We start from the raw sequence: 14,936 nt of genomic DNA, 5'->3' as shown, positions 1-14,936 counted from the left end.
ACGTTGAGTGCGTTCGTCACACTGGATAGGCAGCGCGCCCACCATGCCACCCTAGACGGTGGCAGTTAATAATAATAATAATTGGTTTTGGGGGGAAAGGAAATGGCGCAGTATCTGTCTCATGTATCTTTGGACTCCTGAACCACGCCGTAAGGGAAGGGATAAAGGAGAGAGCGAAAGAAGAAAGGAAGAGAGAGGTGCCGTAGTCGAGGGCTCCGGAATAATTTCGACCACCTGGGTATCTTTAACGTGCACTGACATCGCACAGCACACGGGCGCCTTAGCGTTTTGCCCCCATAAAAACGCAGCCATAAAAACTGTGTGCGGCGATCAGATAAATGCTGTGGGGGCGCGAGCTCCGGTTGCAGCTGTGACATTCCGTGTGTGCTACGAGGATCCACGTTCGACGGCGCGGCGTAGACGGAGACCCGTGACAGCGGCATCATCAATTACCCAGCCATGCTCTTTGAGTGACGACCAGAACAACCGGACCCGCCGCCGCCGCCGCGGGGAAACAGGCTTTATCCTCCCCAATTTCCGGGCACATTCCAGGACAAGGGAGCTGTCAGCGGGCCAGAGCGCGCCGTACCACAGCCGACGCTATGCGCTACCGCGAAGACGACATTCTTTCCCTCCCCCCCCCCCCCCCCTTTGTCGTGGGCTATCGCCGGGAAGGCACCCACAGCTTCCCAGAAGGGCCGCGACGGACACCTGTCATGGCGGACAGGCAGTACTCGCCAAGAATGTGGAAAAACAGGCGCTAGTGAATTAGCTCCGAAGAGAGAGCCTGTGTATACTCTCACTTGAGAGAGAGTGGTGGCGTTTTTGTTGTTTATTTAGTTTGTATTGTTAACAGACTCTCGGTTCGAGGCTAAGCCCAACCCAAGGGGTGGTCCCCATCTCGCATGTTATTTTGGATTGGAGAATTGATGCTTTGGGCGGGCCACTGGAAATGACCGCCCTTAGTCCTTTGTTAATCAAGTGCTTAAAAGCACATGTAAACGGATGCAGTGCAGTCTGAGCAGGGGCTCCATGCTTAGCATGTAATGGGATGCTACTTAGGCACTAACCTGCCCGGTCGATGAGTAAAGTTGTGATGCTACTTAGGCACTAACCTGCCCGGTCGATGAGTAAAGTAGTGCAAAGTTTGTTCTTTTGTAAATTCAGTTCTGCTTTTTCCAGTTTAACTCTCTGTATATGTATGTTGTAAAATTATGCTCTGCTGTCATCATCTACAAGCTCGCCTCCTGTTCATCTTCCAAGCCGAACGACACTAGAGGAAGGGTTTGTGAACCATCCTCGAAGAAACGGACGACTATTGAAATTCTACTGCAAGAACGCTCAGGACGACATCGTTCGCCAACAGGGCCTTCAGCGCCGAAGCCCGACGGCGTGCAGCTTCTGCCAGCAACCGCTCGAGCCCAACTCCGGAGCCACTCCATCGCCCCCATGAAGTCGTCGGCACGTAAGCTCGGACGCCCCAGCCTCTGATGTATAATCTTAATCATGTGTAATTATTGAATATATCTGTTTGTTTAAACTGAGCCATACGGTGTCTCTTTGCCTCTCCGTCCCGTGTGGACCTGCGCATTATGGGGGTCATCACACTGGTGTCAGAAGTGGGGTCTCAAAAGCAAATGTCCTCTGAATGCTGTGACATTCATGACTTCAAAATTGTAATCAAAAGGGAATCACGGGACTGATTGTGGGACTTTTACCCCCATGTGAGAGGCTTGAGGCACTGGAGGGCTTGAAAAAAAAAAATGACTGTATCTGAGGGAGCTCCCACTCCACAGCCGTCGCTCGGAGCAAGCATGCTGGCATTAGGAAGCGTCATTCCGACGTTTACGGGAGATAAGACAGGGGTTCCAATCTGCGATTTCTTTTCCATGCTAGAAGAGATTGGGAAAATGGGGGGATGGTCCGATGCTCAAATGCTGGGAATGGCGAGGTGTAAGATGGCAGGAGCTGCTCATGATTTTGCATGGCGAGACGAAAAAGTAAAATCCACAAAATCATTTGCGGAATTTAAGAAGCTCGCGTTTGAGCATTTTGACACTGAACCACGTCACGTGCGAGTACAGAGGTTCCGTGACGCAGGACAGATGGTAGGGGAGGACGTGCGAACGTTTGCGTCGCGGCTTCAGCGCTTAGCGCGCGATACGTTAAGCAGGGAGGAGGAAGGAGACCAGCTTAAGAAGAAATACGCGGAGGATATACTTAAAGAGGAAATGACCGCTTTGTTCGTGGCTGGTCTGCAAGACCCCGTGCGCCGGTTCGTGCTCTCGCGCAAGCCGAGCAATTTCGACCAAGCCGTGGAGGCCGCATTGGATGAGGAACAAAATGAGGCGTTAACGACAGCCGCAGCGAGAGTACGCGTCATAGAGAGAGCGGTGCTCAACCCTGAGGTTGCTCTCTTGACAGAGCGGTTAGATCGCTTAGAACAGCTGCTATCTCAGCAGGTAGAATGCCAGGTTGAAGCGCGCGCTCAACAGCGCCCATTCGCTGGAAACCGGAGACCGCCACAAAGCTACAGGCGCGGTATGCGAGATTTTGAAGAAATCGTATGCTTCGCTTGCCAGGGTCGCGGACACATCGCCAGGTTCTGCCAAAACGTGCGCCGTGGGGAGCCACAAAGAGAAGCAGGCGAGACACGCCCTAAGCAAGCCTACAGCGGGGCTCCAGATACCGAGTCAAAAAACTAGTTAGTCCTCCCCAGCCTGAGGAGCGTGGGGAGGGAGCAGTAGATGATGAGGTGGTGGTAGTTTGTGTGGCCGACGAGGCATGCCCTGTTGTGCGTTGCAAGTTAAATGGTTGTTGCATGGAATTGTTGATAGATACGGGGTCAAAGGTGACATTGCTTAAGGAGAGCAGTTTTAACACGCTTCGAAGGAAGGGGGACCGCGAGGTGTTGGAAGCGTCTGGTGGCATGGCAACCAAATTTATAGGCATAACGGGGGATCCTCTTGGCATATAAGTGGACTCTACCGGTTACACTTCTCTCTCGGCGGAATTGCATTGGAGCACCCCTGCTACGTATGCCCGGACACGGTGTCTCTGCCAAACGGAGTGTCAGGTATATTAGGGCAGGATTTTTTGAGAAAAGGGAAAGTAGTAGTCTCATTCTCTGAGGAAGAGGTTAATGCGGGCGGCTCAAAAGTTCCGTTTTTGAACAGGAGAGGGGCTGAGATTCGCATTACCGATATTGACACCCGTCAAACAGTGGGATCATTGGAGAAGGTATATTCGCGGGTTGCCGTCCGGCTGGTCGAGGAGGCGGTCGTCCTTCCTTGGTCGGAGCACATTTTGTACGCGTTTGTGCCTTCAGATGTAGAGAGCGGCGCCGTGGGAGTGCTTGAGCCGGTCGACTCTCTCAGCAATGGCCTGAAGGCAGCCGCGTGCCTCGTGACAGTTAATGACGCCCACAGAGTGCCCCTACGGGTGGTTAACTGTAGCCAGCAGCCACTGAGCCTTCCCAAGAACAAAACATTGGCTTTCTTCACCTCTGCGATAGAGAAACGTGAGCCCACCGATACGGTACTCGCAACTGTAGAGCATGCTAGTCCTTCGGCTGCTCCAAAGGTGTCGTTCGATCTTTCTCACGTAAAATCCAGGGAGAGGGAGGCTCTGGCTGGTTTGCTGAACGACTACTCGGAGGTATTCGCCGCATCCAACCTGGATTTGGGCTGCTGTGGCGTTATAAAGCACAGGATAGAAACCGGCACTTCATCGCCCGTTTACCAGCGTGCGTACAGGATTCCTTACTCCCAACGTGAGGAGATGGAGCGGCAGGTGCAGGACCTGATTGATCGCGGCATTGTCGAACACTCAAAGTCACCCTGGGGAGCACCAGCACTATTGGTGGAAAAGCCAGATGGCTCGTATCGATTGGTAGTGGACTACCGCAAACTAAATGCCGTAACTCGCATCGATCCATACCCCATCCCCAATATACAGGAGACGCTTTCTCAGCTGGGCTCTGCCAGGTACTTCACGGTAGTGGACATGGCGGCGGGATTCTGGCAGATAGCAATGGATCCGGCAGATGCCGAGAAAACGGCATTCAACACGCCCTCAGGGCACTATGAATGGAAAAGAATGCCGATGGGTCTGGCCAACAGCCCTGCTGTCTGGCAGAGAACCGCTGATGTTATCCTGGCAGGTCTTCTGGGGAGGCTGTGCTTCGTGTATATGGATGACATTATCATATACAGTGACAGTTTTGATAACCATTTGCGCGATATTGAGCAGGTTTTGGTGCGACTAAGAGCAGCGGGTCTCAAGCTGAAGCCCTCTAAGTGCCAATTCCTCAAAAACGAGGTGAAATACCTCGGGCACGTTGTTTCAGCTAACGGCGTGCGACCGGACCCTGAGAAACTAAGGTGTGACTCAGATTTTCCATCCCCGACTAGCGTCCGCCAGGTCCGGCAGTTTCTCGGCCTGATCGGTTACTACCGAAGGCACATAGAGGAGTTCGCCAAGCTCGCTAAGCCGCTCACCGCCTTAACAGCCAAAAATGTCGCCTTTCGCTGGGACGAAAACGCGGAGAATGCTTTTGGGGCCATGAAAAGGAAGCTAATGAGTGCACCGCTGTTGCGCCACCCGGATTTTAATTTGCCCTTCGTTATGGCCACAGATGCGTCAAAGTTCGCAGTTGGTGCCGTGCTCTCTCAGGTTATCGAGGGCAAAGAACATCCCGTTGCTTTTGCTAGCCGACAGCTGAGCCCCACAGAGCAAAAGTACGGAGCTACGGAAAGGGAGTGCCTCGCCGTTGTCTGGGCAGTAAAGCACTTCAGATGCTACCTTTACGGCCGCAAATTCAGGCTAGTCACAGACTGCCATCCTCTGAAATGGGTGATGAGTGTCAGGGACCCTAGCTCGCGACTCGCTAGATGGAATCTACACCTGCAGGAATACTGTTTTGAAGTTGAGCACAAGTCAGGAAAGACACATCTGAATGCTGATGCACTCAGCCGCACAGCTGCCGTGGCAGCTATAGATGAGTTTGTCCCCGTAGTCGACCCCGCCGAATTACGCACAGAGCAGTGCAAAGATCCTGACCTGAAGCGAATAATAGAAAGCTTAGAGGGCGCACCGTCTCACCCCGAACAGCTAGGTTATTTCATTGGCAAAGACGGCACCCTGTGTCGGCGCACGAGGCCAACCAGGAAAGGGAGACCAGAGAAAACCGCTTGGGAGAGAGTCGTCATACCTCGGTCGTGGACAGAAAGGGTTCTTCGCGCGTTTCACGATGCGCCATGCGCCGGTCATTTTGGCGTAGCGAAGACACGCAGGCGTGTGGAGCGTTTGTACTTTTGGAGTGGCATGCGACAGGATGTTAGAGACTACTGTGCGAAGTGTCATTCCTGTCTCGAAAGAAAAACACCCAAGGGACGAAGACCAGCTCCAATTCAGCCGTTCCCTGAGGTTTCGGCTCCCTTCGAGCGGACAGGTATGGACATAATGGGCCCATTGCCCACGACCACTTCCGGAAACAAGTACATTTTAGTATTTGTCGATCACCTTTCAAAATACGCGGAAGCGGTAGCACTCCCAGATCAGAAGGCAGACACGGTTGCAAGAGCATTTGTCGAACAGATCGTGCTCCGACATGGACCCCCGAGGCAACTCTTGACAGATCGGGGAACGAACTTCGTGTCGCAGCTAATGAGGAGAGTTTGCGAGCTGCTTAAGATCGCTAAGAAGCAGACAACACCGTACCATCCGGCTTGCAACGGCGCGGTGGAGCGACTGAACCAAACCGTGGCCGGGTTCCTGTCGCATTTTGTTTCGCGCGACCAGCGGGACTGGGACTTGTGGCTCCCGTATGCAATGTTTGCCTACAATTCCGCAGCACACGAGAGCACGGGCGAATCGCCATTCTTTCTTCTCTACGGCCGAGACCCGGACCAGCCTAGTGAAGTGCCAGAGGGCCCCCGTCGTGTCCCATACGCTTCACTGGACGACTATAAGGTTGAGCTAGAATCGCGCTTGCAAGTGGCGAGGGACATCGCAAAGGAGTCCTTAAAGAAAGCGGCGAAGCGCAGGAAGGAGGTGCACGATCGCAGTGCTAGAGACGCGCCGTTTGATGTGGGGGACAGCGTGTACATTGAAAACTGCCAAAGGCAGATTGGGCTAGCTCGTAAGTTCCAGACGAAGTGGAGAGGACCGTGCGAGGTTGTCGAGAAGCTTTCTCCGGTAAACTTCAGAGTCCGAGACGTGAACCGGCGTTTGATAAGGATACACGCAAATCGCCTCAAGTCGGCACCGGTTCAGTATTCACGAAATGAGGAAAGGGAAAGCGCGGATTTTGATGGGGACAGAAGTGAAGCGGAGCGCGCAGATAGTTCGCAAGAAACGCCCTCTCCTGCATTTGTTCGGCAGGCGCCCGAGGTGACGGCCGGAATGCCACCGGATTTACTTCATGCATTGCTAGAAGAAGAAGCGCGCGAGGTTGCCGCGCAGATAACGCCAGGAGAAGCTCCTGCCACGAGCCCTCGCGAGTCCCAAAGCAGACAAAGGGGCACAGACTTACTTAGTACGACTCATGAAGGCCGATATCCGCTGCGAAATCGGAAAGCTAAGTCGGACTAATGGCGTAAACAGAGCGGAGTTGTGAACTGGTTAGAATTGTGTAATGCCGCAGCTCATAACATTGCTATGTGCTTATGTGTTAAGTTATCGGAGTTGGTAGTTAAACCTTTCTGTCATTAAGTAACACCTTCACAGGAGAGCATGCGGAGCGCATGCAGAACCTGCCCTACTTCCTTTCGTTATCTATATTTTTGTCTGTGCCGTGATCGTGCTAGAAGTGGGAGCTCCTTTGTAACTGTGGTAAATTTATTTCGTCCAGTTTGGACTGGAAAGGAGAGGCTTGGGTGCTGAGTTTCATGTTTATCTGTAAAAGAAGATCAGTGCTGCCCCTGGAGACGCCAGTATTGACAGCGGAGGCATATGGTGTTGTGCAGTGGTGTTGAGTGCAGCGAAAAGTGTTTTGTCGGACGCACTGTGCGAGGCGATTCAGAAAGACAAGGGGAGCTGCGTGGACTCAAATGTTCGGAGAACATTCTTCTGGAGGGTGAGCGAGTGTGACATTCCGTGTGTGCTACGAGGATCCACGTTCGACGGCGCGGCGTAGACGGAGACCCGTGACAGCGGCATCATCAATTACCCAGCCATGCTCTTTGAGTGACGACCAGAACAACCGGACCCGCCGCCGCCGCCGCGGTGAAACAGGCTTTATCCTCCCCAATTTCCGGGCACATTCCAGGACAAGGGAGCTGTCAGCGGGCCAGAGCGCGCCGTACCACAGCCGACGCTATGCGCTACCGCGAAGACGACATTCTTTCCCTCCCCCCCCCCCCCCCCCCCCTTTGTCGTGGGCTATCGCCGGGAAGGCACCCACAGCTTCCCAGAAGGGCCGCGACGGACACCTGTCATGGCGGACAGGCAGTACTCGCCAAGAATGTGGAAAGACAGGCGCTAGTGAATTAGCTCCGAAGAGAGAGCCTGTGTATACTCTCACTTGAGAGAGAGTGGTGGCGTTTTTGTTGTTTATTTAGTTTGTATTGTTAACAGACTCTGGGTTCGAGGCTAAGCCCAACCCAAGGGGTGGTCCCCATCTCGCATGTTATTTTGGATTGGAGAATTGATGCTTTGGGCGGGCCACTGGAAATGACCGCCCTTAGTCCTTTGTTAATCAAGTGCTTAAAAGCACATGTAAACGGATGCAGTGCAGTCTGAGCAGGGGCTCCATGCTTAGCATGTAATGGGATGCTACTTAGGCACTAACCTGCCCGGTCGATGAGTAAAGTTGTGATGCTACTTAGGCACTAACCTGCCCGGTCGAGGGGAGACGCGACAGCAGACGCAGTGATCGGACGCGTTGCACATCGGCTCCGTCGATTTTTGACTGGAACCGCGGCAATCTGGTGTAACACCTATCAAACCTGTGCGACTGCATCTGTGAAGTCAGCAGGATCCTGGAGACACCGATCTGACCCAGGTACGCCCAATTTTCGGCCATTTCGAGCAACCCTCCGCATCACCACGTAGCGGTCGAGCTAAGCCTAACGGCTTCGGCTCCCCCGCCGCTGGCTGCGGAGACGCCCGCCGGTCAACCGCTCAACATGGCTCTGCCTGAACAACGCGGATACGACCCCACGACTCTGTCGTGGTCGTCTGTCCCTGCAAGCCAACCAGAGGATGGCCCATCCACCATTTCGGCGCAGCAAGCTGCCCTTTTTCAAGTCGTTGAAAGCCGGCGCCGCCGCCGGCAGAACGCACGAGGATCTGCAACGCCCAAGACTCCTCTCGACAAATTAGCAACGGGAGACGCTCGCGCTCCGTCTTCTAAAGGTCCACAAAAGTCATTTTCACCAGTCTCCAAGTGGACGCCGAAGCCGACGGTCAGGATGAACCCTGACGATTACGTGATCGTGCTGCGGCCACGCAGTACGGTCGCCCTCAAGACAGCATTCCAGCAAGGTGAGCTCGGCGCTGCCATTTCGGAACTCATCGGCAGACAGCATATGAATGCGATTACAATTTCTCCCAATTGGGAGCAAAACATTATCGTCTGCGGCACGCAGAACCCCGAGGTAGCTCAAAAGCTTCTGACGGACATCCAAATTACAACCAGCAAAGGATCGCTCCCGCTTCACGGACACCTCAAGCTCACCGGTGATGTGTGTCGTGGTGTGATTTCTGTGCATAACCTTGAAACCAGCGAATCCTTGAAACATAGTGTGCAGTGGCGCGGTGGTGATTTAGTCCATGTGCGCAAGCTGGGAAAATCGAATGTAGCTGTGTTGACTTTCGAGGGACGCAGCGTTCCGCGTTACGTCCATTATAATGCAGAACTGACTCCCGTCAAGGAGTATAAAAAAACGGTGCCAGCGTGCTACCGTTGCGGCACACTGGGGCACCGGGTGGACAACTGTCCCACCCCGGTCAAGGAAAGATGCGGCCTTTGTGGTCAAAACGTGGGGCTTGGTACTGAGGGGATGGCCCCCCACGTCTGCAACCCTATGTGCTTAATCTGCGGGGGCCCGCACCTCACCAGCTCCCGCGAATGCACCGCCAAATTCATCAAGCTGCCGCATCCAGGGCCCAGGACGCCATCCAAGGGAGCCAATTCCGGCGCTACACGGGGAGGGCGGCAGCAAAACAACCAGAAGACGCCACGACGTGGCGTGATGCCTCCCCCAGGCAAGACAGCAACGGTAACGCCACCACCCGGAGCAGCGGAGTTCCCAGCTCTCGGCGCTTCACCTGGCGGAGCCGCCTGCAACCAACCCAAGGTAGGCAGCTGGGCGAGGGTCGCCTCCTCTTCTTCCCCTCCTCCCTCCTCCCCCGCCAGCACCGCCGAGACGCAAGAACTCAAGCGCGAGCTCGCCCTCTTGCGAGCTCAAAACGAAAAACTAGCCAGCGAGCTTAACTCGCTCAAAGCCAAATTCCCTACTCAGCCCGCGTCGAGCGACGAGGAAGAAAATATCACAGACAGGGAGATTCCTACTAATGTGGAGAGTCGCGCCGCGGCCCTGGAGAGCCGGGTGACCGCAATTGAAACACAATTGGCTGACCTCCCCCAAATTATCCACGATACCATTGCGCGTCAGGTGGAGAGTGTCATCGCACAGGTGACCCAAGCAGTAACTCACATTATCCAAAAATGGATAAAAGACAATCCGCGCGTCCTTAAACGCGTAGGGCCCATCAGGGACGATAACCGCCCCTCCAAATTCAACAGAGTTATTCCCGATGAATTTGACTTCTCGGAAGACTCCTCCACGTCTGCGCCGGGCACTAGCGGACTGGGGAGTCTTAACAACGTAACCCCACCCTCTGCCTCCGACCATGGCCCCCAACCCTAAGTCGCGAGCAAGAGCAACTCAGCCGCTTACAATAACGCAGTGGAACTGCCGAGGTCTCAAGAACCGCACGAAGCGGACTCATCTGCGCATCTATCTTGAGACCTTTGAGTTTCTCGTCGCCGTGGTTGCCCTTCAGGAACCCGGCGCCGGTGCCAAACTCACAAACTACACTACATTTCAACACAACCCGCAGACATGTATACTTGTTCACAAGCAGTATACTGCGCAGGAAGTCACGCTCCCCACAACACCGCCTTTCCCATACACGATGGTGTCCGTGCTGCCCCTAAAGCGGTCTGACCCACCTGTACACATTCTAAACATTTACTGCCCACCTAAACTTAAGAACGTCACGTTCAATGAAATTTTCACCCAAGCAATGCAGGTGGCGGGAAGGGATCCCCTTCTGATCGTCGGCGACTTCAACGCCCCGAGCAGGCTATGGGGGTACCCCCGGGAGGACAGACGTGGGCGGAAGCTTGCGGAACTTCTTTCCACACTTGGACTTACTTTACACACTGATCCCGCCAACCCAACACGAGTCGGAAATTCGATTCAACGAGATACTTGCCCGGACCTCACATTTACACGCAACATACGCCATGCCGACTGGCTGAATACAGAGGACACTCTGGGTAGTGATCACTGTATAATCAACACCACCATTTACATGCGTCCCCTGAAACGCCCACTAACACAAGCTCGTGTACCGGACTGGACGACTTTCCGCACATCTCTACCTATCGTAGATCCCCTCCAGTCGGGATACGACGCATGGTCCAAATCGCTCACGTCTACACTCAGGCAACACGAGAAGCAGATACAGCTCACAGAAACACAAACGGACGTGGACAACCACTTGCTCCACCTTTGGGAGGCCCGCCGCAGCCTCACCAAACGATGGAAGAAACAGAAACATAACAGACGCCTAAAGAAACGCATCCTCGAACTCACACAACAAGCAGCGGAATATGCTACTCAGCTAGCCGACACTAACTGGGTGGACCGGTGCAACGCGGCTGCGCGCCAGATGTCTGGCCGCAACACGTGGCGCCTATTCCGCGCTCTCATCGATCCAATACAAACACGCACGGAAACCCAACGCCACTTACATAGGGCATTGCACAACTTTACAGGAACGACAACACAGCTAGCGCACACGCTCAGGGATCGATACCTTTGTACCACTAAGGACCCCCGGCAGGCGGCGTACTCGTATGCAGGCGAAGAGAACGCGGAGCTGGACAAGCCGTTCCAGCTCCACGACCTCCGGGCGGCCTTAAGCAAGATGAAGCGGGGCACTGCACCTGGGCGCGACAAGGTTACGGTCAAGCTTTTGGCCAACCTTCCCGACGCAGCCTACACCGCGCTCCTCAAATACATCAATAGCATTTGGGACGGAGAGACTCCTCTCCCTCTCGATTGGAAATCGGCTCTCGTGACCTTCATTCCGAAGGCCGGCAAACCTATCGATGTGGAGAACCTTCGCCCCATCTCTCTGACGTCTTGTGTCGGCAAGCTGATGGAGACGATGGTGCGCGACAGACTCTCCGATTATCTCGAAACACAGCACATTTTCGCGGACACCATGTTCGGTTTTCGTCCTCACAAGTCAGCACAGGATATACTTCTGCAGCTCCACCACGACATCTTAGATCCTGTCGAATGTCCCCAAAACGACAAGGTGGTCCTGGCCTTGGATCTTAAAGGCGCATTCGACAACGTCAAACATGCAGTAATCCTGGATCACCTCAGTAACACCAACTGTGGCCACAAAACATTCCATTACATAAGTCAATTTCTTACAGACCGTCAAGCCTATATACGCATACAAGATGCGGAACACGGGCCATACACCATCGGCTCGAGGGGAACACCTCAAGGCGCGGTCCTGTCTCCCCTGCTCTTCAATTTGGCAATGCTTCGCCTTCCCTCCAAATTGTCTTCTCTGCCCGGGATACATCACGCTCTTTATGCGGATGACATTACAATCTGGGCCACGCAAGGCAACCTGGGCCACATGGAGTCCTGCCTGCAAGCAGCAGCGACCCTAGTCGACGACTACGCGGCCTACTGCGGACTCCAGTGCGCCCCAGCTAAATCAGAATTTGTGCACTTACGTCCCTCCCCCCGGGACACAACTCCGCTTCGCCTCAGTCTCCCCTCGGGACCGATCCGGGAGGCCAAGGAGATCCGCGTCCTTGGCCTCTTCATACACCACCAACGCAGAGTCGACACCACCATAGCCAAACTTCGCACGGTGGGAGACCAGGTGGGCCGAATGGTCCGCCGGGTCTCAAACAAGCGGGGCGGATTACGAAGCAAGGATGCACTGCGGCTTGCCCATGCTTTCGTAACGAGTAGAATCCTCTACTCAACTCCCTACTTGCACCTGCGCAAACATGATGATGACCAACTGGAGGTCATCCTGCGGAAAGTCATCAAGCGGGCTCTCGATCTTCCGATCGCCACGTCCAACCAGAGGCTTCTGGCCTTGGGCGTGGTGAACACATTTCGGGAGCTTCGAGAGGCCCACTTATGCAACCAATACACGCGTCTTGCACAGACCACGTCCGGTCGCCGCCTCTTGGACCGGCTACACATCAAACACGACTACCACATTGAGGAAAGGGAGAGAGTGCCAGAACCCTGGAGACGCGCCCTCCGGGTCCGACCCCTTCCCCGCAACATGTCCAGTGAAGACCATAGCGGTCGTCGCCAGGCGCGCGCGGAAGCGTTGGCGCGATACTATGGTAACCAAGAACATGTGTATTACGTAGACGTTGCCGGCCCACACCACGGGGGGTGGTACACGGCCGCAGTCGTACACAACACAAACACAGTTAACGGGCTCACTTTCAAAGCCTACAGCGCAACACACGCGGAGGAGATTGCCATTGCTCTGGCTCTCACGAATCCCAAGTCAAAACACATCATCACCGACTCGCGAGGGGCCTGTCGGAACTACGAGTTGGGCTGGGCTCCCCCGCTTGCCTGGCGCATACTGGAATATCGCTGTCGATCTGAAGATCCAACTCCACGCAACCTGATTTGGGCCCCCGGTCACCAGGGCCTCCAGGGAAACGAACAGGCCGATCAGGCCGCCCGCGCACTCTCTCCCCGGGCTATCTCCCTGTCCTTGGAAGGGTACTCCCAATCAGACAATCTGGCCATTACATTCAAACAAATCACCGATTACTACAAGGAGGAGCACCGGCGCTACCCGGCCCCTTGTAAGGGTCTGGATCGCGCTGACGAGCGCCTCCTCATCAAAATTCTCACTAACACTGTACTGTGCCCGGCGGTGCTTAAACACTTCAATACATCCTTTGATGGCACGTGCCAGTTCTGTGGGGAGGTGTCTGACACCTTCCACATGGTTTGGGCGTGTCAATCTAACCCATCTATCCCCCCCAACCCCAACCCCACCAGAGAGGACTGGGAGGCGGCCCTGCTCGGCTGTCAAGACCTGAAGAGCCAAAAGGCCTTGGTTCAACGGACGCGGGCGGCGTTGCTTGCCAATGGGGCCCCGGAATAGGGGCTCCACCTAGTACTGTGAGGGGAAAGGGCCAATAGGGTCCTACCCCAATCACCTTTCTGTAAAAAATTTATTGCTTATAAATGTTTTTCACCACCACCACCCGGTCGATGAGTAAAGTAGTGCAAAGTTTGTTCTTTTGTAAATTCAGTTCTGCTTTTTCCAGTTTAACTCTCTGTATATGTATGTTGTAAAATTATGCTCTGCTGTCATCATCTACAAGCTCGCCTCCTGTTCATCTTCCAAGCCGAACGACACTAGAGGAAGGGTTTGTGAACCATCCTCGAAGAAACGGACGACTATTGAAATTCTACTGCATACACGCTGAGGACGACATCGTTCGCCAACAGGGCCTTCAGCGCCGAAGCCCGACGGCGTGCAGCTTCTGCCAGCAACCGCTCGAGCCCAACTCCGGAGCCACTCCATCGCCCCCATGAAGTCGTCGGCACGTAAGCTCGGACGCCCCAGCCTCTGATGTATAATCTTAATCATGTGTAATTATTGAATATACCTGTTTGTTTAAACTGAGCCATATGGTGTCTCATTGCCTCTCCGTCCCGTGTGGACCTGCGCATTATGGGGGTCATCACACAGCTGACAGCCTAGCAGCCCAATGCAGTGCGGTACCGCGCAGTGGCCCAGGGACTCAGCTGGGTCTAAAACTCACTTGCTCAATAAAGTCTGTCTGTCCGTCCGTCCGTCCGTCCGTCCGTCCGTCCGTCTGTCTGTCTGTCCGTCTGTCCGTCTGTCCGTCTGTCTGTCTGTCTGTCTGTCCGTCCGTCCGTCCGTCCGTCCGTCCGTCCATCCGTCCGTCCGTCTGTGTCTGTCTGTCTGTGTCTGTCTGTCTGTGTCTGTCTGTCCGTCCGTCCGTCCGTCTGTCTGTCTGTCTGTCTGTCTGTCCGTCCGTCCGTCCGTCCGTCCGTCCGTCCGTCCGTCTGTCTGTCTGTCTGTCTGTCTGTCTGTCTGTCTGTCTGGCTGGCTGTCTGGCTGGCTGGCTGGCTGGCTGGCTGTCAAGGGCTGCAGACGTCTTCACCTTCAGCCTGTTGCTCGCGCCATCTTGCAGAATTTTGATCAGAATTGATGTTAGCAAGCTGTATCCATCAGTGGTTCGCAGTGATGCTAGTTACTGTTTAATGCTAAAGCATTAAAAAAACTGAAGTGGGCATTTAAGCTCCGCCTTAATGGTATGATGCGATATCGTAATGGGTTAATTCTCATACATGCAGAAGATCATTCTCTACATTCTTAGACCCCTGGGAGCCCTCGTACCCCTCAGGTGCTCGTGCGGCCCTTGTTGCTCTTTCAGAGCGACCAATCATCAATTTAACTGCCACCTGCCGCGGTGGGCAGTTTGCTCACTGTCTTGTGGGCAGGTTGTGATGACGCCGCAAGGTCACGTGACCTAGGTCACGTGGCCATCTTGCCTCCCAGGTGGCTCTCTGCAGACACCACCTGCCAGAATCATGCTCGTGATATTTCGCTCACAACGCCGACGCTGGATTTTCTGTGTAACGGGGCCTTTA

General features: G+C 54.4%; 1 protein-coding gene across 1 annotated transcript; it reads left to right on the top strand.

Annotated features, from left to right (window-relative positions):
- The first annotated feature begins 7,920 nt into the window (after positions 1-7,920).
- Positions 7,921-13,499, top strand: LOC144106923 (uncharacterized). Its single transcript, XM_077639884.1, has 2 exons — positions 7,921-9,302; positions 13,308-13,499. Exons 1-2 carry the CDS (start codon positions 8,130-8,132, stop codon positions 13,449-13,451), a joined length of 1,317 nt encoding a protein of 438 aa, XP_077496010.1. The 5' UTR covers positions 7,921-8,129; the 3' UTR covers positions 13,452-13,499.
- Positions 13,500-14,936: the final 1,437 nt, after the last annotated feature.

Source organism: Amblyomma americanum, chromosome 10 (assembly GCF_052857255.1).
Source record: "Amblyomma americanum isolate KBUSLIRL-KWMA chromosome 10, ASM5285725v1, whole genome shotgun sequence".
NCBI classification, from domain to species: domain Eukaryota; kingdom Metazoa; phylum Arthropoda; class Arachnida; order Ixodida; family Ixodidae; genus Amblyomma; species Amblyomma americanum.
The sequence above is the reverse complement of the archived record's forward strand: the minus strand, read 5'-3'. Positions and strand labels throughout refer to the sequence as shown.